The sequence below is a fragment of the Crocuta crocuta genome, unplaced genomic scaffold, assembly GCF_008692635.1.
Source record: "Crocuta crocuta isolate KB4526 unplaced genomic scaffold, BGI_CrCroc_1.0 scaffold866, whole genome shotgun sequence".
Classification (NCBI taxonomy): Eukaryota; Metazoa; Chordata; class Mammalia; order Carnivora; family Hyaenidae; genus Crocuta; species Crocuta crocuta.
In genome coordinates this window covers 456,030-483,862 of record NW_027531900.1, presented here as the reverse complement: position 1 = coordinate 483,862, position 27,833 = coordinate 456,030, and the positions used below count along the sequence as shown (strand labels likewise).

The 27,833-nt window shown below is 44.5% G+C and overlaps 2 protein-coding genes and 1 long non-coding RNA gene across 5 annotated transcripts in view; 1 reads left to right on the top strand and 2 right to left on the bottom strand.

The window, feature by feature from the left end:
• Positions 1-9,054, bottom strand: part of LOC144239794 (uncharacterized) — a 62,437-nt gene extending 53,383 nt beyond the window's left edge. Inside the window, exon 1 of the long non-coding RNA XR_013337484.1 lies at positions 8,881-9,054. This is a non-coding gene — a long non-coding RNA (uncharacterized LOC144239794). The remainder of the gene's footprint in view (positions 1-8,880) is intronic.
• Positions 1-27,833, bottom strand: part of CENPP (centromere protein P) — a 222,571-nt gene that overhangs the window by 78,834 nt on the left and 115,904 nt on the right. The gene's annotated exons all lie outside the window — the stretch shown is intronic.
• ASPN (asporin) overlaps positions 9,437-27,833 on the top strand; it is a 29,839-nt gene continuing 11,442 nt past the window's right edge. Inside the window, exons 1-4 of one of the 2 annotated variants that reach the window (XM_077773962.1) lie at positions 9,437-9,512; positions 13,866-13,944; positions 21,162-21,438; positions 24,462-24,574. In XM_077773962.1, coding sequence (XP_077630088.1) covers positions 21,189-21,438; positions 24,462-24,574 — 363 coding nt within the window. In that variant the 5' untranslated portion in view covers positions 9,437-9,512; positions 13,866-13,944; positions 21,162-21,188. Of the gene's footprint in view, positions 9,513-13,324; positions 13,400-13,865; positions 13,945-21,161; positions 21,439-24,461; positions 24,575-27,833 lie in introns of those variants that run through there. The other variant, XM_077773963.1, reaches the window with a different exon arrangement.

Below are 27,833 nucleotides of genomic sequence, written 5' to 3'. Positions count from 1 at the left end.
GCTGTAATTACTAACACATATGTACACTGAGAAAGTACTGGCGTAGCTATGATTTAAAAATATTAATGGTGTGTGCACATATATACAAGGAATGCTAACTATATTTTTAATTCTGAGATTTGGCTTAAAATTATTACAAAAAGCACTAAAGATATGACACAGTGAAAGACACGTATAGCCTGGAATCAGGATGCCTGGGTGCCCACCTTGATCTCCGATGATTAAACTGTGTATACTCGCTTCGCTTGTCTGGGATCACTTGATTTAATTATGACAGAATGTGTCTGGAACAGATGAGTGGTTTTCAAGCATGGGTTGTCAGGGGTTCATGACACCCTGGGGTGGAAATGTCCTGAAGAAGTGCACAGACTCTCCTTCAGACAAAGCGGCCTTGCTAACTTCAGAGAGATTAGCTGCCCCTGCCCTTCCCACCTCCCTTTTCTTAGAACCAATGGAAAGGCGCTATCTGAATCACAAACCAAGTTTTAAGATTCACAAAGAACAAGCACCAAAGTCTCTGGTCCTTCCCTAACCCTCTGCCCGGCTCCTTTCCACTTGAAGAACACATGGCTGGAGAGCCTTGGCCTGAGGAAAGGTTTCGCAGGTGCCTAAATGCAGCCAAATTCCCTGTGTGCTGGGCAAGGAAGTCTAGCTGGCATGACGATTCCTCTGCAGCTCCAGCACAGTGGGGTGGCAACACTGGGCAGCTCTGCAACAACCGAAGTCTGCTGACCTCTGACATGAAACACCCTGGAGGGCAGACAGCTGAGCGTATGTCTTCTGGACGGAGCGCAGTCAGGCCCACATCCTCCATTCCCGCCACAACCATGACTCCCTGGGCAGCAGGCAGGTCAGGACACCATGGCAAGAGTGGGTGGGTGTCACTAGGAAGCACTGGGGGTACACGGGTGAGCCTGGACTTACTCTGCATCTTCTGACTGAAGTCCAACGAGTGGGAAGTCTGGACACCCGAGTGGGTGCTGGGCACCTAGCGTGGTGGGTGCTGCCTGCAGGGGAGAGCAAGATCCAACCATCTCTCCACGGGCTTGCACTGCCAGATGACTCCACACGCCACTGCGGGAGTCAGCCTCACAGAGTCCAAGTTTATTACTCCTTAAGGTGACTGCTTTCATTAACATGGAAAAAGAAGGAAAAACATTCTTTTTTTGTGTGGTGTCTTTATCTGGTTTTGGCATCAGGGTATGACTGGCCTCCTAGAATGAATGTGGAAGCTTTCCTTCCTCTTTTATATTTTTATGGAATAGTTTGAGAAGAATAGGTATTATCTCTTCTTTAAATGCTGGGCACCTGTGTTGCTCAGTCAGTTAAGCGTCTGACTTGATTTTGGCTCAGGTCCTGATCTTGCAGTTTGTGAGGTTAAGCCCCGTGCTGGGCTCTTTGATGATGGTGTGGAGCCTGCTTGGGATTCTTTCTCTCCTCTCTCTGCCCCTCCCCAGCTCTCTCTCTCTCTCTCTCTCTCAAAATAAACATTTAAAAGAATTAAAAATAAATGTTTGGTAGAACTCCCCTGTGAAGCCATCTGGTCCTGGACTTTTATTTATAGTTGGGTTTATTGATTACTAATAATTGGTCTGTTCAAATTTTCTATTTCTTCCTGATGCAGTTTTGGGAGATAATATGGCTTTTATCCATTTCTTCTGGGTTGTTCAATTTTTTGGCATATAATTTTTCATTATATTCTCTTATAATCCTTTGTGTTTCTTTGGTGTTGGTTATTATTTCTCCTCCTTCATTTCTGATCTTCAGTCCTGTCTCCTTTTTTCTTGATGAGTCTGCCAAAAGGTTTATTAATTTAGTTTTACCTTTTCAAAGAACCAACTTCCGGTTTCATCGATCTATTCAATTGCTTTTTAGTTTCTTACCATTTATTTCTGCTCTAATCTTTATTATTTCCTCCCTTCTACTGGCTTTGGGTTTTCTTTGTTGTTCCTTTTCTAGCTCCTAAGGTTAGGTCTAAGGTTAGGTTGTTTATTTGAGATTTTTCTTGCTTCCTGAGGTAAGCTTGTATTGCTAAAAACTTCCCTCTTAGAACAGCTTTTGCTGAATCCCAAAGATTCTGGACCTTTGTGTTTTCATTTTCATTTGTCTCTAGGTATTTTTAAATTTCCTCTTTGATTTCTTGCTTGAATTGTTTGTTGGTTAGCAGTATGTTATTTAGCTTCCAACGTATTTATGTTCTTTCCAGATTTTTTCTTGTGATTGGTCTATTCTGGAAAATGTTCCATGTGCGCTTGAAAAGAATGTGTATTCTACTGGTTTTGGATGGAATGTTCTGAATATATCTGCTAGATCCATCTGGTCCAATGAGTCATTCAAAGCAACTGTTCCTTTGTTGATTTTTGGTCTGGATGATCTGTCCATTGATGTCAGTGGGGTGTTAAAGTTCCCTACTATTATTAAATAATTCACCATGATCAAGTGGGATTTAATCCAGGGATGCAAGCGTGGTTCAATATTTCAAATCAATGAATGTGATATGTCACATAAAGAAGAGAAAGGATAAGAACCATATGATCCTCTCAACAGATGTAGAAAAAGCATTTGACAAAGTACAACATTCATTCGTGATAAAAACCCTCAACAACATAGGTTTAGAGAGTATACCTTAATATAATAAAGGCCTTATATGAAAAATCCAAAGCCACCATCATACTCAACAGGGAAAAACTGAGAGCTTTCCCTCTAAGGTTGGAAATAAGACAAGGCTGTTCACTCTCACTACTTTTATTCAACTTCGTATGGGAAGTCCTTGCCACAGCAATCAGACAAGAAAAAGGAATAAAAGGCATCCAAATTGGTAAAGAATAAGTAAAAATGTCACTATCTGTAGATGTCATGTAACTATATATAGAAAACCCTAAAGACTCCACCACAAAACTACTAGAACTGATAAACAACTTCAGTAATGTCACAGCATACAAAATTAAGATACAAAAATTGGTTGCATTCTTAAACATAAATAATGAAGCAGTAGAAAGAGAAATTAAGAAAACAATCCCATTTACAATTGTACCAAAAATAAAATATCTAGGAATAAATTTAATCAAGGAGGTAAAAAACTTGTACTCCAAAAACTATAAAACACTAATGAGAGAAACTGAAGTCAACACAAACAAATGGAAGGATATTCCATGTCAATGGTTTGGAAGAACTAATACTGTTAAAATGTCCATATTACCTAAAGCAGTCTACAGATTTAACGTAATCTCTATAAAAATATCAACAGCATTTTAAAAAGAACTAGAATAATCCTAAAATTTGTGTGGAACCGCAAAAGACCTGGTACAGTCAAAGAAATCTTGAGAAAGAACAAAATTGGTGGTACTACAATCCCAGATTTGAAGATACACTGCTGTAGTACTCAAAACAGTATGGTACTGGCACAGAAAGAAACATATTGATCAACAGAACAGAATATAGAGCACAGAAACAAATCCAATCTTCTATGATTAATAAACAACAAACGAGACAAGAATGTACAACAGGGAAATGAGAATCTCTTCAACAAATGGTACTGAGAAAACTGAGCAGCTACATAAAAAATAAACTGGACTTCTTAGATTCCATACAAAATGGATTAAAAACCTAAATGTGAGACCTGAAACTGTAAAACTCCCAGAAGAAAACATAGGCAGTAATTTTTTTGACATCAACTGTAGAAGCATTTTTCTAGATTTTCCTTTAGCAAGGGAAACGAAAGCAAAATTAAACTATTGGGACTATACCAAAATAAAAAGCCTTTGCACAGTGTAGCAAACCATCAACAAAGCAAAAGGGCAAACTGAATGGCAGAAAATATTTGCAAATGATAATATATGATAAGGAACCGATATCCAAAATATATAAAAGACACAATACCAAAAAAAAAATCTGATTATAATGGGCAAAGGATCTGAATATAGATTATTTTTTCAAAGAAGACATATAGATGGCCAACAAATACATGAAAAGATGCTCAACATCACTAATTATCAGGGAAATGCAAATCAAAACCACAAAAAGACATCACGTCATACCTGTCAGAATGGTCAGAATCAAGAAAGACAAGAAATAGCAAGTGTTGGTGAGGATGTAGAGAAAAACAACCCCCAAGCACTATTGGTGGGAATGAAAATTGGTGCAGTCACTGGTGGAAAACAGTACAGAGGTGCCCAAAACAAAACAAACAAACAAACAAACAAACAAATACCATATGATCCAGTAATTCCAGTACCGGGTATTTACTCAAAGAAAATGAAAACACTAGTGTGAAAGGATCTATGTACCCCTATCTTTACTGCAGCATTACTTACATAGCCACAATACCGAATCAGCTCAGGTGTCTATCAACTGACAAGTGGTTAAACAAGATGTGGTTTATATGTATTCAATGGAGTATTACTCAGCCAAAGAAAGAATGAAATCCAGCCATTTGCAACAACATGGACAGACCTACAGGGTGTAATGCTGGGTGAAATAGGTCAGACAAATATCGTACAATTTCACCCATATGTGGAATTTAAGAAACGAAAGAAAGAAAGAAAAAAGAGACAAACAGACTCTTAAATACAAAGAACTGGTGGTTGCCAGAGGGGAGGACGGGTGAAATAAGAAAAGGGGATTAAGAGTACATTGATTGTGATGAGCAATGAATAATATATTGAATGTTGAACCATTACATTGTACATTTAAAACTAATGTAATACTGTATGTTAATTATATTTCAATTAAAATATGAAAAATAAACCTACGCACAGCGCTAAGCTGAAATCTGCCTTTGCACAGTGTCCTCTGGTCCACCTGGACACCTCCAAGAGAAGTGAGGTCAGGGTGATTAGCCCGCTTGCACATAAGAACGTTAAGTGTTCAATAGTATATACCATAAACCTTTAAATTCATGTAGAAGTGTTAATAATCATAATGCTTGTTTAAGATAACTTTAGGTTTGGTAAGTATGTGAAAATTTGAGCCACAGAAGACTGGGTACATAGCTAAAGGATAAAACCCCAAAGCTTTACTGGTAGCACATACTGCATTCAGCACAGTATTGTGTACTGTCGGCAAATATGGTTTGCCTGAACTGACACATTTATTTTTACTTTTTAAGAAATGTTTATTTATTGTGGGGGGGTGGCGGGCAGAGAGAACGAGAGAGAGAATCCCAAGCAGGCTCCAGGCTGTCAGCACGGAGCTCAATCCCATGACCGTGGGATAATGACTTGGGCTGAGATCAAGAGTTGGATGCTCAAAGAACTGAGCCACCCAGGTGCCCCTGAATTGAGAAATTTAAATTTAGATCAGGGGTAACAAAGAAAGCCTGTGGTAGAATATAGGAGGTAAATGGTGCCAAATTCAGTGGAGGAAAGAGCATAAGGCTTGAGGGGCCCTGATATATACAATGTGAGTCAGTGGAGTGTAGGTCAGAAAAGCTCGGTGGGAGACGAGACTTACGTGAGGAGCAGTGAGCGTTGGAAAGGGACGTGAGCCGGCACTGCGGCCAGCACAGGTGACTGCAGGAAGACCGAGAGAGCCTCGTCCAGGACACAAAGAGAAGGAAGCCAAAGAGAACTGCTTACGTCTCAGGGATGCTGCTAAGAGGCTGACAAAGAAGGGACGGTTTGGACGAGAATATGCTGAATTCGGGGGTCATGACAAGAGTTCAGACAGCAGGACTGGTGGAAGGGAAGGGAAGCAGTCTGTGGGCAAGGACAGCTTTGAGGGGCGTGTGAGGGCAAGGGCAGGGGAGCTGAACCCTAGTGGGTGCAGCTCCCAATGGCGAGGGGGCGAGGGGGCCACGCCCGCGGCCAGTCTCCAACCAAGCCGAGCAGTGCCGTCTGGCAACACAGAGCTTCTGGGGCACAAGACAAGGAGCACCCAGGAGCCAGGCTCTGTGTCAAGTGCCCCCTCACCTGGCCCTCAGGATACATGCCTCCACCCTGGTGACAGGTGTGGTACTGTGAGTCAGGTGCGCACTGATTATTTATTGCATATGGGGTGCTGCATCACAGATGCCCAGAGGGCGCGTCGTGTTTCTCCACAAAGACTGTAAAACCTGAAGAACAGACAGATTAAGTCGTTTCTTGGATCCCTGCATTCTGTGCAGAAAGTTGGTGCTAAACTGACTGCTGACCCCAGGTCTACACCAATCAGCTCATGAGCTCTCCAAAGCGGATATTAATACTACTCCTAAATAAAACAGAAAGGAATCTACAAAACTCAAGGACTTTTTTTTAAAAAATAGGTTTTACACCAAGTGTAATGACACGACATAGGGCTTGAACTCATGACCCAGAGATCTGAGTCTCTTGAGCTGAGCTCAAGAGTCGGACACTCAATCAACTGAGCCACCCAGGTGCACCCAAACTTAAGGACTTTAAAAGAAAAAGAGAGAAACTGAAATGATAAAAATTTATATGGGGTCCTAAATTAATAAGGAATAATTTATCTTATTAACATTTTCTGACATGGACATGAGAAAACAGAGTATTTTATAAACAACCAAGTCATGCTTTGACAACTGGTAATACTTAGTAACCAACTGATTGTTCTGCATAATAACAACACTGACTATGTTTTCTAAAGCCATCATTTAAACATACCATGAATTACTAGGTTCATGAATGCCGACATACAACAAGGAGCTACTCAAATTCTGCTGTTTCAGTGAAATCTCAAAGGGCGGTTAAAACCCGTTGTGACATCTATTCCGCCTGTCCTTTATTTAGAAATCAGAAAGTTTCCTCATAGGAAATATACTTACAGACTGAAGATGACTGAACTATTCTGTCCACAGTTGAATGTAAATTCAGATCCTCAGTCAACTTAAAATTTAAAAATATTAAAAGTACCCATGAAAATCGTCATAAGTTTCTGGCCAGCTCTATACTATACAAAATGACTCCAGGATGTGCAAATCCAGAAGTCTACTGAACCATGGGGTCCATTCCTTGTAGATGAAAATCCAGAACAAGTACTATGATTCTGACCTGGAATCCTTATTAATACGCTGTGGTCTTGATCCCATTACTGAGACTCTGATTTCTAGTCTCCTCACCCATGAAATTGTGGGTAGCAACCTCTACTTCCCAAGGCTGCTGGTAAGGTTAAATGAGGTGCCATCCACGGGTTAAATGAGGTGCCATCCACGGCGTGCTAGGCAAAGGGTAGACATCAGAGAAGGAGAGCATCTGTTCCTTCACTGGTGGGTGTCAGGGAACCAGCAGGCACGGAGGTTCAGTGACTTGCTCAAGGCTGCCTGGCCTCTTAACACAGCGGACATTAATTATTCAAGGTAACTGATTCTTTAGATTGTGAAATGTAATGGGAAAAGGAGTGGGCGTCCTACTCTGGGCCAGGGATCAGCAAACGCTCTGTAGAGGGCCAGGCTCCAGAGGGACGCTGGGAGCCTTTGCTCACACCCATCGTACAGAGCAGAGAGACACCAACGTAGGGTGTGCTCAGCCAGGGTCTCCATAAACACACAGTGAATGCTAAACTCAACAGAGTCCAAATTACTTCTCATCACAGATGTGGGAGTAATTTAGAAAGATGATTTGAAAAAAAAATCCTGATTGTAAGAAAGAGTGAAGTCTGACTTATAAATGTGATTCACTGTGATTACTTGTAACATCTAAAATGGGGGAAAACCTATTTACAATAGCCAGCCAAACTGTAAGAGTATGTGGTCAATAAACCTGTCTAGCAGATAAGATTCTGACCTCAGAGATGACCCATGAGTGGGACAGAGGAAGAGTCTGCGTGCAAGCCTTGGCCTTTCCATCCCTCAGCCGGGTGCATCAGGCCCTGGGCAGATGGTTCTTCTGGAGTGTAATTCATGATTTACCTATGAACATCAGCCCTGACTGAACCTGATCCAACAGACTCAGAGGCATTTGTAGAGGATCTTCAGAGGAAATGGGGTCTACAGTCAACAGGACAGGCGTGTGTTAGCACACGTCTGAGCCCACATGCCTGAATGCTTCAACACACTCTTACATGTTACTCACATGTCTCTGCCTTCACATGCCAAACAGCAAGAGTGGAGACTGTAAACCACGCTGGAATCTGGTCTGTCACACACTGTTATTTGCAAAGAAGTGAATGTTTCTAACTCTGTAAATAGACCTTAGTGATTACACAACTGAAAAATAAAGGCATGACTATTTCTTCTTTGAAGTTGCATTTTCTCTCTCTACATGAAAATGGATACAATCAAAACTTAGAGTTGAGCATATTTTTTCCTTTACACAAAATGTGAAGAATGTGAATCCACACAAGGGAAAGCAGACTGTATTAAAAATAACATGTGATTGCACTGAACACGTATTAATTTGGAACACAAAAGGAATGCATCATGCTATTGAAATGTAATGGTGTGTTTCTAAGTAACAGAGTCTCTGTGGTCAAATAAACTTACATTAAACTATCAACTGATAGAAGCAAATCTTTTTAGAAGCTGGAATCTGCTAAAGGTCGATTTGTTTTATGTAAGTTGAGAATTAAGTTCACAATTAACCAAATTTATAATGTCTGAAATACTAATTCTAGGGCAGTAGTTCTTAATTACTTGAGGGATGGACCCCTGTGAGAATAAGATGGGCCTCTATGCAGAAAAACACTCGTCTACTAACACTCTGCATGTATCAAGAGATTCATACAGCCTTCCCCACCCCCTCTAGGGATTCACACCCTCTGGTTAATAAACCCTAGGGTAACAGCTTAATTAAAACTTTACAAAACAAAACAAAACAACAACTTTACATGTAAATATTTCACTAGAGGACAAAATCAGTTAAAACTAAGGCAAAATGTGTTCCCCTCCCCCCACCCCACAATTATTTAGCAATATTTTTAAAGGCCACAGAAAAGTTGAAAGGATACAGTGAAGATCTCCACAGGCTTTACCTACATTCACCAATTGCCATTTTGTCCGTTCATTTCATCTCTTCCCCACTCCTGTGTCCCACATTTGTCTAGCCGGGCCGTCCATGTGCAAGCTGCACGTGTCACAGCACTGTCACCGGGACTTGAGGAGGAGACTCCTGAGAACACGGATAGGCCTGACAAGACCGTGGTACGACAGTCACATGTGCTCACATCACCAAAACCACGTAACTGACCCAGTACTATCTCCCACACCCACACAGCCCGTATTCAGATTTCCCCATGTTCAGACATGTTGGCATGCCCTGACAATGCCCTAAGAGGCGGTGCGTGTGCATCAGAATTTACTCGCTGACCCTTCAGTCTCCCATAAGCCCTTGAGAGAGTCTCAATCTTCTCCTTCCTGGAGGGCCCTAGAGAGCTGTTTTGTAAAAAACATCCCCTAACTTGCATCTGTCTGATTAGATGTAGGTAAAGCATGCCTGGCAAGAATCCCACACAGGTGATGTCACTCCCTTTTGCAACATATCAGGAGGCACAAAATGGTGGGCTGGCCCATTGCTGGTGATGCTGAGACAAGTGGTTCAGGCGATACCTTCTTCCCCTGGTAACTAGAAACTGTCTGTAAGGTAAGATTTTGGGTCAATGTGAAAATCTTGCCATCCAGTGACCCTCCACTTGGTGGTCTGAGCTTCCACTAACTACCTTTGCCTGAACTGGCACACTTGAGGTGTCCGCAGATGGTGACTCTCTAGCTCTGGCCCCTTCTGCACAGATCAGCTGGCATTCTTCTACAGGAAAAGCCCTGTTCCTTTTGACTTTCTTTTCTCTGTTATCACAAAAGGATTTTGCATCTGACATGCTATATTCCACTGCCACCCTTGTTCCCTGTAAGGTGCTGACACAGTGTCCTCATACTGGTTGCCACATTCCATCCATGTCCATGGTAATCTCTGCGCATTCTGGTGCTGGCTGGCATGAGATGTTTCTGGCACATCCTGTACCTCCTCTGGCCCCAACCTCTTACTCATCAGTTCCCTCAGGAGCCTTGGTCCTTCTAAAGGGAAATGTTCTTAGAGACACAGATCTGGACGTCAGATGTGTGAGCATTTCAGGTCTTCTCAGTGGAAAGAGCTAGAAAGTTTATTTAAAACAAAACCATTACTTGTACCCACTTCTCAAAGCAAACTGACTTTTGAGGCATTATTTAAAAATACCTGACACCCAGACAATATTATAAACTTACTGATATAGAAGCCCTTCAATTTTCATGAATTCTTATAAATTCATTTCAAATGACAATTTAGGTCATTAACTCATTTTTGGAGCAAACCCTCCACCGGGCTGAAGGCAAGAGCTCACCAGCACCCTGGGCAGAGCAGGGAGGGCAGCCGGGAACCAGGCACCAGGAGCCCATGGGAAGGAGGCTGCTGCCACCAGCTCAGCCAGTCGTTGCAACTGCACGGAATGCCAGGGCCAGCTCTGTCAGGCTGACTTCTTGGGATATGCTATAAATTTGGACTTTGACATAAAATTTCCTGTTTTTTAAAAATACCATATGCTTCAAACAAAACACATCTGCAGGCTGAATACTGTCCACGGGTCATGACCTACAGTATAAATAGTTAGTCACAAACCACAGAGCCCAGTCTACGCTGAGCGCCTCCCCTACATGACCTCCAGGTTACACAGGAAGAGCATGCACTGTTTACATGCCCGAGTCTCACGGCTCAGAACTTTCCCACAACCGTCCCTGCCAGGCAGGCCCCTCACATGCCTCGGGGCTTCCCCACAACTCCCTCCTGTGCTTCTTCACAGCACGTACACCGTCCCACGGAAGGAGCGACGGGCCATGGGAGGGGGTCCACAATCCTCTCCGACGCAATCAGCAGGCATGGAGCGCCAGGTGCCTGGGACAGACATTGCACACCTCAAACACCTGGTGATTCCCGTGCTTGGGAAGGCGTCTTGTGAGGACACAGACACTCTCTTCCCACCCACTTCATTCCTAATTTGCAGGAGGTGATTCCCAAGGCCCTCTGGTTCTCCTGTGTTTGGACAGTGGCTGACTCCTGCTCTCCATTTCCACATTAGAAGGTCAGGAAGGGGTCTTGAAAATCAGATGCAAGTGTGGCTTAAGAAATCTATTTAAAAATTTTTTTTGTTTATTTAGTTTTGAGAGAGAGAGAGATCATGAGTGGGAGAAGGGCATAGAGAGAGAGGGAGACACAGAATCGGAAGGAGGCTCTAGGCTCTGAGCTGATAGCACAGAGCCCAGTGCGGGGTTCAAACCCAGGAGCTGCGAGATCATGACCTGAGCCGAAGTCGGAGGCTCAACCGACTGAGCCCCCCAGGCGCCCTTAAGCAGTCTGTTTTTATTTTCACCATGGTTGGAATATATTGGGCTGTGCAAGAAATCTGTGTTTCTTTTGTGTAAATCAGTCTTTCTGTTCATGAAACGTCAGAACTGAGAGGCGCCCAGGTGGCTCAGTAGGTTAAGTGTCCAACTTCAGCTTGGGTCATGATCTCTTGGTTCGCAAGTCCGAATCCCCCGCCAGGCTCTGTGCTGACAGCTCCGAGCCTGGAGCCTGCTTCAGAGTCTGTGTCTCCCTCTCTCTCTGCCCCTCCCCTGGTCAGATTGCTTCTCTCTCAAATATAAACATTAAAGTGTCAGAACTGAGAATATTACTTTTTCAGTTTTGTAATTTATCTTCTTGTTTACAACACAATAATGTGCAGATTGTTCGTGATCCCCAAAGATATTGTTTTGATATGGTAAAACTAATTCTCCAATTTTAAGAGCAAAGCCTGCTGAGGGAAAAAGAAAACAATAAAGATAACAAACAAAGTGCAGAAAAACATGGGGTCCCCTGCATAGGACCCTACAGAACTGCAGGCGGTGGGACCTCCCCTCGCGATGCCGGAAGGGAGGGGAGGCCCGCTGCTGTGTCTGCAGGGACAGCCAGCACGGCTGTGGAGAGACCCGCAGCTCCTTCACGCGGTGTCTGCGGGCCTCCTCTGCAGGTGGGGCAGGCGGGGTTGTGAGCAGGACCCCGCATCCGCGGGACAGGGACATCCGTCCCCAGGCATTACTCCTGGGCCCTTAGACGAAAGATGAAAGCAAGGTGCTGACGGAAGAAAGGGCCAGGCTTGCAGCAGGGACAAGTGGGAGAGGCCCTGATACACCCTTAGACCCAGCACCTCAGGGAGTGACTGACTCTCTAGGCCAGGAGGCAGGGCCTGGGCACGTGTGGGCACGGGCAGAGAGGGGAGGAGGAGGAGGCGCTGCATGGCCCCGCCAAGGGCTGCCATGTAAAATCAGGAGACACACGCTGGCGAAGCTTAGCTTGTCAAGAGAAGAGGAAACCTCCTAAGTCTAAGTACCGCAATTCCAAACAAAACATGTACACACGAGCCTCACACGACAGATTCCAGTCGTCTGGCCATTCCTCGCTGCGCCTAGTCAGGAATTCATACACTTGAATGCACCGTGAACGCTGGCGGGTGGCACGTTCACACGGTAGACCCCTGCACGGTACTGACGCTGAACCCCTGGCCGTGAACCACAGCAGCCCGGCTGCGTCTCAAAACCCCAGCGTGAGGGGAGGAAAGCCAGACGTGAGAGCGAGCCACGTGCTGCTCATCCGGGCGGCGCAGGGCAACGGCGTCCTCTGAGGAAGCTCCGGGGCTCCGTGTGTGCGAGGACTGACACGTGTACCTAGTCACACACACTCGTTACAGTTGAAGAACAAGACGCGACAGCGCACAGGCAAACAACTCTGCCCAGGGGCTTCCCATGTGAGGCCGATGCTCCAACGCAACTCAGGTTAACACCTGAGTCCCGCTTCCACCACATCCCAGCGTGTCACTGTGGCTGGTGGACCCCAGAACTACCCACAACAGACACGGAGGCGCGCGGAGGCCGGCACCCCAGCTCCGAGGAGGGGCACGTTCCTCAGCGGGGCCGGCAGGAGGCACGTTAGAGAACCAACGCCGTCACGGCCCGGCTGCCTCACCTTCACCGGTGCCATCTCCCTGCGAGGCGGGACAGGACAGCAGGCCCTGCTCACCCACGGGAGACACTCTGTGCACAGGCCGGCCCCACATCCATACATCAGGACACACCTGGCAGCCACTCAGGGCTGGTGGGTCTTTCTTGCCAACAGAGACACGTTCCCTCCAGCAGAAAGAGACCGTGGTTGCCACGGGAGCCAGACACCGTCGCAGGGGTGGTGCTAACAGGATGCCAACAGTGCTGTCCTCAGGGGACAGCGTGCTCCTGCTCACACGTGTCCCTGGACGCGTGTGGTGACGGCTCACGCTCGCCCAGGGACGGCACAAGCTGGTGCCCCCAGGTCCGCCGGTCTGCCGGGGGCCGCAGCACACCAGGGTCTGGCCCAGGTCACCTGGCGTCCCTGTGGCAGGCCCGGAAGCTTCTGAGGAAAATCCTGACTCGTAGCCCTGATGCAATGGCCTCAGCCATCAGCAGAGTGCAGCAGCATGGCTCCTTTGTCAGGTACATGTGGACTTTGGCCTTACCTTTCAAACACGTTGGTACTTTTTCCCAAGACTGATAAATATTTTGCTAGTCTATATAGGGTGAGTGACTTTTAAATTTGTAATATATCAGTATTCGTTCATTTAAGAATTTCATAAAGTATTTTTTCAAATCAGGTATTTCTTGAACGACTTTAACTGCACTTTGAATGGCCAGCAGCCATGCATTATTAAACTTTTTTTTTTTTTCTTCAGAATCTTCCAGTAGACGTCTAGGGTTTAGCTAGAAGTCTTGGCTCCGGTACAAACAGTGATGGAAAACACATGAGCAGTAACAAGTTTTAATCTCGCCCCTCAGTCCTAACATGGGCTAATCTGGGGAAGCAGCTTCCTCCAGTGTCACCCAGGGTGCTGCCACACCGGGCTCGTGACGAGGGTGCTTTTCTTTTTAATGTAACACCTTCTCATCTCTTCTCCTCAAACAGCACCTGAGAGCAGGGGCATTTCGGAGAAGCAGTACATGGTGGGAACTTCTCTCAAGACGACTGACTCTCTTTTTACAAGGTATGTTTTCAAGTCTTTCTTTCGTGGACAGGGTACTATTATTTTACAGTTGATACAAAGGGGACATTAATGTTATTAACATAAATGCTTGTACATTAAATGATAAAGTGGTTCTGCATAATTCCTTAAAAATCATCACCTAAATACATATCCTAAAATTACTCTAGCCTGTAAGTTTTATATATAATGGATTTATTTTCATGGAATTGTGACTTTTATAGTTAAATGAAAACCTGTCATTATGTTTTACCATATGTTTAACATGACTGACTTTAAAAATCATTTAAACAAATTAGGAAAATAACATTACCTTAAAATAATTAATGATAATGAAGTCTGGGGATATCACAAATACATTAAATAAAACAGTAAATATTTCATTCAAAACATAAAATTGCTATTTTCTAACATGTTTTCAAAATGTATGAATTATTCAAATGTCATTTTTACTTACACATTTGAATATTCATATTTTTCCTTGATAAATGTCTTCCTTATTCTTATGTAATGAGATGGCACTGGACAGTTAACATGGACATTTCCATAATAATTCCAAGAAAGTATTTATCAGCAATACTTCAACTAGCTCTATATCCAATGGAAAGATCATAAACTTCTTTTCACGAAACTCCAGTGAGAATTTAAAATAAAAATTTCCTTTGTCCCCTCCCAAAGTAAATGTTTAATTAAATCTTCGATTTAAATAGATTAAACAGAGTACTTGATACTCTGCTCCCTCCTAATCTAAGCAGCACAGCGTTCCTCCTTGTTCATGGGCTCAGAGGTGTGGCAGCCGCAGCAGTGGACACACGGTGGAGGATTAAGTCACGGAGAAATCCGAGGGGTCTAGATCTCCCTAAAAATAAAGTGCTGCTCTTTTCAATCTTACCAAGAATCACACATTTGCTTAAAATGAAAAACAACAACAACAACAACAACAACAACAAAGAAATCATAAGCCCACACACATGTGAAAGCATCTTGATGTTTTTAATTTGTTTTCGGTATTTCAAAATACAGTGTGGTGGAAAGGAGGCTTCTGTTACCACCAGCTACTACACTAAAAAAAGAAAATCTGGGTACCTGACCTGAGGTTAGAGACAAAATAGATTAACTTTACAAGCACAAGCCTTTAAGCACCACAGGAGACAGTAGAAAATAGAGGCAGGAGTTCTTTGTTTCTTAAGATGCCCGGAAAAACTGATGAAGGACAAAAATTGGCATAAAAGGAAAAGAGGCCAGAAATTCCTCTATCTAGAAGCTTTACTTCTACAGTAAAGCTTATTTTTTTAAGGACAGTATGATCTTTAAAAGCGTCAGTTTCCTTCCAAAACGTATTGTGGGTAAGTTTCCAAATGCATGTTTGGACATTCACTTTTAGGGCTGAGCCTTGACTGGATTTAACTTGGATGCCTTCTGTGGCTACACAGAGCACATCCTGCCACACTTACACACTGAAAACTACTACCAGCATTTGTGAGTGGATAGGGACATGTCAGTTAACGGGGGGGGGGGCTGCCAAGCAGACCTTTAAGCATGGGATTTAAAAACACAGTGACTTCTTTTCCTAATAATAGTGTCAGAGGAAATACCATTTCACTTAAGACAAATTTTCCATTCTAACTTTGTGGAACATTTAAGTGGAAAATGGGAGTTTATGCAAATTCAGAAAGACACTTCTTAGCTCCATTTCCAGTTCTGAGAACTTGGCCAAACCGCCTGCTCCGTGCTCTCCAAGCAGAGTCTGGTTACTGTCTGGAAGTCACTGTGGGATTCAGGCCTGTGTGGAGGGGCCGAGCAGTGGGAGCAAATAAAGTCTCCAAGTCTATCCTGGCTCAACATGCCATGGTTACTAATAACAGCGGCAGCACTGAAGTACTATTCCAGATATTATTCTGATTAAAAGAAACTTGAAACCAAAGTCCAAAGCTTTCCATGAGTAAGAAACTGGCAAAACTGGTCTAAACTGGGGAAATACTGAGTCTTCCTGAAAGCAAGACACAAACATTTTTAAAAGTTCTAAAAATAGCACAATCTAACTACTGCCCACACTAATCAAATAAGAGCTTAAGCCTAAATATTAATAAACTTAAGATTTTTAAAATAATGAAACTAAAAGTCACATTATTTTTTTTAGTTTATTGTCAAGTTGGTTTCCATGTAACAGTCAGTGCTCATCCCAACAAGGGCCCTCCTCCATGCCCATCACCCCCTTCACCTCCCCCAACAGCTCTCAGTTTGTTCCCAACATTCAAGAGTCTCTCATGGTTTGTTCCCCCATGGTCCTCCGTTAAGTTCCCCCTAATCCTCCTATACGTGCAAACATATGGTATCTGTCCTTCTCTGCCTGACTTATTTCGCTCAGCATAACACCCTCAAGTTCCATCCAAAAGTCACATCATTTTAAATGAGAAATAATATTCTCTATATTCTTCCCGAAAAATAGAGAAAAACACTGCTTGCTATATGGTGTTCTCTCTTGGACATGCCGGTATTTTTCTGTGGGTAAGAAACTGGTCAGCTAGAATAGGGCAAGGTTTGGGGGTCTGCAATCACTTGTACTTTACCACGGATTTATCACCTCAGATAAAGGAATCACAGAACCAAGTCTTGCCTGACTTTTCTAAGGAACCAGGATAAAAGACTGCAAAAAGATCACATTAGTTTTATATGGCTGACAGAAGCCAAAAGTAGCAGAGAGAGTATGCCAGAAGGCACTTTTGGTCTCAGTACAGAGAATTTCCTGTGAAGCACAGATGGACAGCAGTGGAGCCGATGCCTCTCGAGGAGTACGTTTCCTGAGTCGTCTCCCTGGAGTCATGCATGCAGAGAGTGGACACGCTAACCGACCCAGAATGCTCTGGGGAAGCTCCAACACTGGGAGGCAGTTTCATCCAGATGACATTCCCTGCCTCCACAGGTCTCTTCCCTCACTGGCAGGGGAAGGACCCCAGGGCGGCAGGGACAAGGGAGGCTGCCCCACCAGGCAGCAGCCAGAGGGCCCACCTCCTCCAAGGCAGGGAGAGAGGAAGGCGTAACACTGGCTGATATGCCTCCTGACCCCCGGGTGGGCTGGTCTGCAGCCCTGATGGCTGGCATCCTCCTTCCCTTCCCTTGTGTGTGGACCTCTCCGTCCTCCGAGCTCTGCTCCTCACGCTGCTGTGTCCCTCCACACCAGTCACACCTGATCCCAGCCTCCATCTAGATCCCTGGGGTCCCCCTGCCCTGGTTACGGGGCAGCAGGGCCGCCGCAGGAAGCAGCGGGAGTAAAGGGAAGTCCCCAGCCCCACTGCCAGGCCAGGAAAAGGCCACAGTGTTCTCGGCCTCCCACTCTGGAGCACAACAAGTTCCTCATTATATGCATTTTTTAAGGTTTTAAGGTTTTCTTACATCTATTATTTCAGGTATAGAATGTATTACATAGATTTTTCTGGTCTAGACTGTGAAACTATAGCCCATATACCTCCCCCAAATTTCTACAATACTGAAAACCAACCAATTAAAAAATAACTCTTAAAAAATTTTTTTTGAGAGAGAGAGTACGAGTGGGGGAGAGGGGCAAAGGGGGAGGGGGTAGAAAGAGAGCGAGCAAGCGAGAGAGCAAGAAAGAGAGCAAATGGTGGAGAGGGGAAGAGGGTGAGAGTGCGAATCTTAATCAGGGTCTGCACTGCACAGGTCTCGATCCCAATACCCTGGTATCGTGACCTGAGCTGAAATCAGGAGTTGGACTCACCCCACTGAACCACCCAGCTGCTCCCCAAAAAATTATTAAACTTGTCATTTCCCATGGATCAGAGCAAAGGGGAGTTGGCCTCAGGAAACCATGGCCCCAAACGATTTCCCATGTCGACACTGCTGTTTGACTTTTGCTACAGAAGTGGTGGGAAAAGGCAAAAGTAAATGAAGGACCAGAGCCTGATATTTAAATAATTTAAATATGCCCCTAGAGAGAGTAAAACAATTCTTCACTCAATAGCCCATTCTCTCTCTTACTAGTTTTGTGTATTCTATTTTAATCTTTTTTCTGTTTGTGTATATTTTATAGACAGCTTTATATCTATTGGTCTTAAACAATAAACTACGGATATGAGGAGTAAACAGACATCTGGTGAAGAGTTTTCCTTTATGAGTCCGGGGACGATACACCTAGAGGCCCCGCCAGAGCACCGGCCACGGTGCACACAGTCAGCACCGCCTAACTGTGTTCAGTTCTGTTTCCTGACTTAGGCATTTATTGTTCAGTGTTTCTATGAATGTCCCTGACATTCCAGCATTGGCTTTTACAACATGTCCATGGTTGGTTGAGAGCCCCAGATTGGGGGCCACATACACTGCCCATGCTTGGCTGACAGCAGTAGATTAGGGGCCGTGGTTTTATTTTTTGAGGAGGGAAATGAGGGACAGAAGAGCCTCTACTTCACAGATTCTGCATCCTAACACTACGTCTGGTAAACAACAGGTCCCTGATAAAATGCCCACTGAACAATTACAGCAACCTCAAACAAAGGCGGAAGATACGATCGCAAATGGCACTGAATTCAATAGGGACAGCTATGAACGCAGAAGGCAGAGTTACAATGCAGAACAACATAAAAAAAATGTTAAGTCTGTGCCAGGGACAAGCTTTGGTTTGGCTAAGGATCCAGCCGGGGCTGAACGAGCTAGGGAATGGGAGCTTCAGGTCAGTGCAAAGCTGGGAACCAAGTACTCAGGAGCCAGGAGCTGCACAGAAGCCTAAGGTCAAGAAACGTAGCAGATCAAAGTTGGGCAGGCACCTGGGAAGCAAAAATTATGTGCCAGAGGCAAAGTCATAGTGGAAGCGAAGCCCAGCTGACCTTACGAGGCACCCATGCTAGGAGTCCTGGGTGAATGGACACAGAATGGGAACCTGCCTGTCCCTGAGCCATCTGACAGACGCTGTTGAGCCTCAATGCTGCCAGCACAGGGTCGCTGCCCATACAAATGTGACCACACGACTACTCCCTCCCGTGGCCCCCCCAGCCCAGGCTGTGTGTGCACCCCTTCCTGTGCAGACGTACGTCAGCAGTAGTGTGGAATGGCTGAAGAGGAGATGACAGTGTGCCTGTAAGGCCACCAGACTGCAGGATGCAAGAGCATGTTCCCACACGGGCTGTAGCAGAAAATGCAGACAACAGGCTGGGACATGTGAGCTGTAACTTGGGTCTAATTCTTTTGAAGGCCACGGATGGTCTCTGTGCCTCCCACCTAGTTAAGGTGAAGGAACATGTCTAGAATAAACTGAATTGACACTTTGTAAGGGAGGCCAAGGCTGACTCTGAACTATTAAATAAAACAAGTGTGTGTCCCGTCCTTAGCATAACCGAATATAGGTTATGACAGAGAAATCTCATGTATCTGGTTAGTGATGTCCAGCTACCCAGTGGACAAAATGTTCATGTTGCCATTTAAATTTCTAAGATTTAAATAATGTTAATTATCAGGTTAATAACTGATGATAGAATTTTTTTTCACCTTCCCTTGGTGATTAAAAGACCTGCCACATATAAATATTTTAATTAAGCTAATTAATTCATTTCTGATGCCTAAGTCCAAAAGAGTAAGGCCACACAGAGAGGTTAAAGTTGATTTCTGGGTTCTGAGAAACTGGAAACAGCTTGTGTGACTCAAGGATTTGGGGGGGCTGGGTCCTCCTGAGGATGGACCACCTGTGACAGACTCTGGAAGTCCTGTGTAGCTACCACAGGCCAGCCACACTGCTGGGGACAGGGCTGAGGGACATCCTGGGATGGCCAGGACACAGCCTCACCGACGGTGTGCAGCCAACTGCATGCCCCAAAGGGAAGGCTGTCATAAGTCTGTTTTAGATGATTTCATAAGGCTTTACATTTTTGAAAATTACAAAGAATGGATGCTTCATAAGGATTACACAGTTAAGACGCCATGATATGTAACATATATGTACATATATAATATGTAAACCACCGGGTGCGAAAGTCTGCCATTAGAGGTCAACAAATCTATGCTCAGAAGGTTCCTAATCATTCATTTCAGTTTTGTGTGGGCTTTAAAAATTACAACCGAAAACAAACAGAACTCTATGGAAAGATGAATAAGAAAGAGTAAGAAATAAGAAAGTCTGGCCCTCAGGTGCTCTGGATCAGGTATTAGACAATGGAACAGATTAGAAGGAAGAAATCCAAGTGACACTGTGGAAAATGTGACCCAGTCTATGAGTGAGGATAACGGGGGGCGGGGGGCGCAGGGTGGGGATCAGTTACCGACGACTTCTGGATGTGATGCCAAGGGGGCACACAGGCTTTACTGTGAAAGGGACATAGATTATTAAAGCAATGGAGGGATTAGGGGAATAGGGAGTGGGTATGATAATGTTTGTCTGTAAGAGCATTTATTAGTTTCCTAAGTATAATAGTAGTACTTAATGGCCACTATAAAAATTAAAAAAAAGAAAAGAAGACACATCAGTCATAGTTCCACCACCCAGGAGTATCATCAGTTAGCTATATTTGTGCTAAGTGTGTGTCTGAATGTTTGTAAGTATACTTTACGCAATGATTTTTTATATTTGCTTTTTTGAAATAATTTTAAAATTATAATTTTCCATATTTTTAAACGTCTTTGCAAATATTTTGTGGGCTCCAAAGTATTTCAGGGAATACATATACCCTATTTTATTTGAGTAAAATAAATTTACTTATTTAACCATTCATATTATCTTTAACGTTTTTGCTATTATATGTAATTTTGTGATGGACATCTTTTTGCACATTATTTCCTGAGGGGCCCCTGGGGGGGGGCTCAGTTGGTTAAGCAATGGGCTCTTGGTTTCAGCTCAGGTCATGATCTCACGCTTTGTGAGTTCGAGCCCTGCATGGGGCTCTGTGCTGACAGCGCTGAGACTGCCTGAGGTTCTCTCTCTCCTCCCTCTCCCTGTCCCTCCCTTGCTTGTGCCCTTTCTTTCTCTCTCCCTCAAAATAAATAAACAAAAAGATTTCCCAGACTAGATTATAAAATGTAGAATTAGCAGATGAAAAATAAGGATATTCTTAAAACTTTCAATGTGTATTTCCCAACTGCTTTCCAAACACTTTATAGATTTACTGTCAGCCTCGCAATGGGTCCAAATGCCATTCTGTTGTGTTCTTACTGCTCTGAGAAATGCACAGACACAGGAACTGATTCTGGTTACATTTTAACTCAGTCTCTTGTCTCCTTAGTTCCAGGCTGGCCCCTCACCAAGCAACATGAAGGGGTGTGTGCTCCTAGTGCTCTTGGCTTTGTGCTCCGCCAAGCCCTTATTTCACCCTTCGTATGTGACACTGAAGAACATGATGCTGAAGGACATGGAAGACGAAGGGGACAGTGACCTTGATGTGGACAACTCTCTTTTTCCAACAGGAGAGCCAATTAACCCCTTCTTCCCGTTTGATCTGTTCCCAACATGTCCATTTGGATGCCAGTGCTACTCTAGAGTTGTACACTGCTCTGATCTAGGTAAGAACACATTAACTTGTTTTGGAGAAAATGTCATTCTGGCAAAATTTAAAGGATAGGGAGAGTTCTCACTGAAATTTCAAAAATTAGCTCACTAATTATAAAGCAATTTTTCAATTAAGATTTTTGAAAATATAACAAACTCAAAGTACATCCAAACTTATTTTAAAAATCCAGAAAACGAGAGAAAAGCAATGGGAATTTCATATATAGAACATTTCCTTCTCTTCTCAAATTTGAATCAAATGCTTTGTTTTAATTCCCTTCAGAGAGAATGGATGTCACTGTGGTTTCATTTCAGGATGTCAGCAGGTTGATACTGTGCTTTCTAGTAACATTCTACAATAACAAAAATAAAAAATAAATTGCCTGTCTAGAACAATGAACAGGTTATAGAGTTTGTGGAAATCTCTAATCTAGACATTTTTAAAGTCAATGATCTATTTGTTTTGAATGATTTAGGTTTAGAATGGTCTAGAAAAGTGGCTGAACCAAATTACTTCCTAAAATCTTAAAAATGCACACCTCTCTGCTGAGTACTTTATTTTTTTAATACTTTTAATGAAGATGGTTTCAAACAAAAGCCTGCACTCACAGCCTGCTCAGTGAGTAGGTATGATGGGAAACACATATCAGGGGTTACCGTGCTGGGCTATTTCCAGGAGAGGGGAAGACTCAGAGCAGCTCACTGTGGGAAGCTAAGGCACACGCCTGTTATCCTGGGCCTGGAGGCCCACGTGGGCCACTTCCAGGGTGTACACAGGCAGCTGGTGCCTCAAAGTGCTTTAGACTCACTTCCCTGTGCCACGGCACTTGTGGCGGCTGTCAGAGCTTGTTACCGTCCACCGCAGAGACTTCAATTAAGTCCATGTTTGTGGGACAACCGAGAGAGGGGAACAAAAAGCACCCATAAAAGAGAAGCTTACGATGGGCTGGCGTCACTGGGAAGGCGTTATTGGGTACGAAGGCTAGGAAAAATAGGTTTCCAGTTTCTCTCTGGCCTTCTTGTGAGGAAGAGATGACAAGCCGCAGGAAGGGCCCGAGAATGGCCCAACAGGAAGCACACTGGGGAGGGAAGGGCAACGGGAAGGGGAAACAGAAGCTAGGGCAGACAGAGCAGACAGGGCAAATAACGGTAAGGGTTAGGGAACGCCAGAATGTGCTGCCATTGTTTCTAAGCTCCATCCCAGGCAGGACAGGCTCATGTAAGTGGAGCTGGTTCTGGGTTAATACTGACCAAGGAGGTGCTCACCTTCTGCACAGACCATCCTCGGGGGACGGCCCCCGCGCTCTACAGAGCAACTTTACCTGCATCCCCCTGAAGACCTGGGAGGAGACTCGCCCAGCTCTGTCCTAGGATGTGACTGTTATCAAAGAGCTGAGAAAACCCAGCGACCTCATGACAGCCAGCTGGTGCAAACAGTGTTTTCCTTGCACGGTCTCCTAGATATTTAGCTTTGAAAAACAGCCCTACTAGACCAATCTACCCAAGATAACCTGTAATAGTCCGACACAGGTTGTACATACCTCACCACTCCTGCATGACCACAACGATTAAGAGGGTCTGGGGCTCTATCACTCTTTCTCCCTCACAAAATCAATTTCTGTTTAGAGCTTCTAGCTTCACCGGGGGTGGGCTGAGTGAGGTCATCCCCGTCTACATCACCTGGGGCTTTCAGCGGAGCCAATGCTTTCCTCCAAGATCCTCTGCATCATTTCCTAAGACCAAAATTGTCTCCTAACAAAACTGCTACCTTGCTAACCTACCAAGTTACCCCCTTTGCCTCTTCCTATCTATGGTCAAACTTCTTAAAAAAGTGAGTCATCACTGTTAACCATGGAGGGAAAAGTACCAAGGGCTACAGGGGCAGTGCTGACACTCTCGGTGTTTGGATACTGAGCCTCTGCTCTTCGAGAGCAACGATGGCTCCCCTAAAAGCACACTAACAACCAAAACTCCCTGCAAGATGCATAAAAAAAGATGAACTGATGGATGAATCGCAAGTGCAGTAAAATGTGGATGACAGAGAGAGAATATGGGTTTGCACCATAAAATTCTTGCAACTTATCTGTAAGTTTGAACATTTCAACGATAAATGCTGAGGAAAAGCAAGAAGGCCCCATGTTCATCAAGTGTAACTACCATGTGGCCTATCTGACAACAAGCAGGGGTGGGCATGTTCAGCCATCCAGGGAAAGCAAGAAAAGAGGAAGAAATGCATCATGTCAGCTTTTGTTATTTCCTGCTCTTCTTTGTTTTTTCAATTCAAGAGGGGAAAAAACACTGAAGTCTTTTACTTAGCACCTTCATAAGGAGACGATGCAGCTGTGTCTTATCCGAGAGGGCAGAGTGAAAGCTATGGTCACACCCATGAGAAGTGTGGAATGACAGGCACCCAGGGAGCTTCCAGCCAGGACAACGGCTGGGAGAGACCCAGTGCTGGCAGGGGAGGGAGGTGTTGTGTCTGGAAAGGTCCACCTCACATCAACAGTGAGATATTGATGAGAAAGTCTGTGTAAATCAAATAATTCATAACTAAGTACAGGAGTTTATTATTAAAGCAAATACATAGTAACATTTTTATAATTTCAATGAAAATAATATAATTTATATTCTAAGCATAACTTTCTACATGTTGAGGCTTCTTAAAATGATGAAAACCCACAGGTTACAATTCTGTACCAGAGCCTGAGAGCCGGCACAGAGTGTGACTACTTCTCAGCCAAGTGCACTGGAAGGAGCTGTCCCTCAGCAGTGGTCACCCCTTGCAGTCGTGTGGCCACGTCCTCATGTACCTCCACTTCATGTCCCTTGTGCAGATGAGCAGTGGCAACTAGACCCAGCTAGAAACCTTGCAAGAGTAAATAAGTGACTTGAAAAGGTCTTTAGGACTTTTCAAAGAACAATGTTATTGCTATCTGTTTCTTAACTGGTAATCACGGATTTTAACCCCATTGCTGTCAAATTAGGAAACTCCTCTTCAGCATAGAGTATGTGTGTAACATGTTTGTTTATTTCTCAGGTTTGTCCTCCGTCCCAAGCAACATTCCATTTGATACTCAGATGGTTGACCTTCAAAACAATAAAATTAAGGAAATCAAAGAAAATGATTTTAAAGGACTCACTTCACTTTATGTAAGAATATATATGTTCATATTTAAGTGAAAATCTCTATTGCTGCTAAAAGGATGACTTGTATTTTGTTTTGTGTAAACAAGTCTTACTTTTCTCTGTGTGAAGAATGATAGAATCCCTGTTATTCAGCAGTGTTCTAGTTAGTAAGAAATTATAGATTTAATTAACAATTTAACTCAAGTGATGCTAACTGAAACAACAGCTAGGTGAAAGGCAATGAGCTATGACGGTAAGTAAATGGTCGTCCTACAATGAACTCAGGATCTATTCCGGGAATCACAGTCACTGTTCATGAAAACGAGTAAGATGATGAGGATGTGTGAGAAATGTGTCCCCCGACTGCTGACCTACTAGAAGACACCAAAATCTCTGAGAGCTACACATACAATATATCTAATATCTAACTGATTAATATATACTTGTATGGCTTTTTTTCTAGAACTTTAAAAATGAAAACTTTTTTTTGCATACAGTATTTATTTATAGTTTAATTTTCTAAGATTCAGAAGATTCTTATTTTTGTGTTTATTATTTAGAGCCTTTAGATTTTAGCAAGTAAAATTTCTAATCTAATTTGGAATTTTGTGTGAGAAGAGCCTGATTCCACACTGTCACAGCCATGGGGGTGTCCTCTCTTCCCCTCAGCACAGAGTTAGGGTGGGGGCCTCTTTTCCACACCAGGCTGTGGAGATAAGCCAATATGAGCCAGGACTGCCCTTCAAGGCCACGTGTGCCCATTCTCATGCTGTGCTGGAGGAAAGAAATGGAAGGTCTGTCATCTGTACTAAGTCAGTATGGCACTAGGAGGGGACGGTAGAGATACATGGCCGCACCAGTCTTCTGCAGCCACCCACATAGGCCTCTCCTCCTCTTGTGGAGGCCAGCCTGTCTTCTCGTCACACTCAGTGTGTGGACCCTGATGACCTGTCCCAGTAGGAGAGGGAAGGGGACGAGTGAGTCCTGTTATGCACAGCTGCTGTCAGCTGGATGAGAGAGAACACGGAGGCTGGCTATGTTCTAGGCACTACGAGGAATGTTCCTCCTTCCTTAGGCTCTCTCTCAGTCCTCAAGCCAACCATGCCTGGCGAGGAGGGGCACCCTGAGGAGGCCCAGGCCATCCTCCTGCAAAAACACGCCTCTCCGTGGTGCTAGGCGTGGACTCTCAGGACCCTGACTGCTCCCCTCCCTTTCAGAGGTGCTGTGCAGACGGCTTAGATTCAGCTCCATACATAATAAAGTTTTCATGAAAAAAAAAAAAAGAAGAGTGATTGGAAGAGCATAGATTTATCTTATAACTGAGGCCTCACGTAAATATTAGAACAACCCCACCAAGAATCTGTCTACTCCACCCCACCAATTCCTGACCACAGAAACTCATGGAGAATGGCAAGGCCATTATTAGCTCTCAGAGGTTGGAAATACATCCTGTGAATGCTTCTACCTCTTCTTCAACTTTATATTGAGCTATACAACCACAAGAATAATTAATGTCCTATTTTTAAAACTTTATTTATTTACAGATTGGGAGAGAGTACGAGCAAGATAGGGGCAGAGAAAGAGAGAGAATCCCAAGCAGGCTCTGCACTGTCAGCATACTGAGGCAGGGCTCAATCCCATGAACCACGAGATCATGACCTGAATCAAAGTCGGATGCTCAACCAACTGAGCCACTGAGGCGTCCTAGTGTTCTATTTAATACCAAATTCACAAATAGTTTAAATTTAATTTGTCATATAATTTTGTTACATTTCAGGAGTATCACAGGGACTCAGCCCACTTGTACTTCCATTATTTACTGGGAAAGGAGAGTCTGAAAGGTGTGAGGAGCTGTGTTAGGCCTCAATTTCCGTCTGGTCAGTTTTACATGGCACTGTGTTGGAGTTTCTGTAGTGTAGTGGTTATCACGTTCACCTCACACGTGGCACTGTGTTGGAGGGGTGGTAGGTTCTGGAGTCAGGCAGGCCTGGGCTCAAACATTGGCCCCAGCAGAAGTAGGCACTGGGACAGTGGCTCACCTGGCTAAGCATGGCCTTCCTGTGCCATGAAAGGGCTGCAACATTGATATGGGAGTCAGAGAGGCTATTTAGAGGAACAAATGCATGTCAGGTGCTCAGCACATGGTGGTTAGCTAGGCTGCCAAGAGCCAGTGCTTCCAGACTGGCTCAACGTAAAAGCACTTCTTAGAACACACACTTTATACCTGAATTATAGGCATGCTGTGTATTTCAAGACATTTAATTATAGTATCATCTTATATGATACCTGCCCTTAAAAAGAATCAAAATGCTTTCTTAGATATGCTGTAAATTCTCTATGTTTTAGCTGTCTATTTGGCTTTCTGGTTCTTACACAAGGTGAGTCAAATAGCAGGAGAAAGAGAGAGAGGCAGAGGGAGAGGCAGAGAGAGAGGGAGGGAGAGAGAGAGATCATTGCATGCATGCCCAGCCCTCTGCCAGCCAGCTATTACAGTCTCATTGACCACAAGGACTCACTGTCCAGCTTCTCAAAGGCTCTCCTTTTCTCGTCTCCTGTCCTTACATATAACCACACTGTTTGGGGCTCTGGGATCTTTGTGTGCGAGGCAGCACTGAAGGCACAGTGTAGCTGGAGACACCCTGCGTGGGCAGCTTCCGCGGCCCCAGGTAAACACGCACTCCGCCCTGCACCCCTCAGTCCTTCCTGGTGGCTCTGAAGCCGCGTGCGCCCGTGGGAGGCTGCCCATAAGCCCACGCACGCTCCTGCTGGGCCCCCTGGCAGTGGGGGCCTACAGCAAGTGCCCACCAGGGCAGACAGGCCTCACCAGGTCGCTGCCCCGCCCCGCACTCTAGTGTAACCAAAGGAAAGAGAACACACTTAACTGGCACACAGGAAAACGTAATGTGTCCCCAGTTGGTAACAAAATGCAGTTTCCTCTCCTCCCAGGTTAATCTAACATCTGGTGAGATTTGTAACAGATGGTGTATCTGAAGGGAGGGTAAGGAAAGGACCTACAGGAAGTAATAATAAAGGGAGTTTAGCAGCCAAAATCTTTTGTATCTCTTCTGTGGAAGAAGCACGAGAGCGCATATCAAGTCAGAGTGGAAACACCAGGAAGGCGGGGGTGGACTGGGCGTCGTGACAGCAGTTGTCAGCAAGAGAACCCTAAGCTGCCCTCTGAAGGAAGCAGAAGGTCACAGGGGATGGAGCCCAAGCCGCCGCCCGGGAATGGCGAGGAGTTCTCGCACCCGGCACCCCCAGGGCTGTGGCCAGGCTCCCTCTC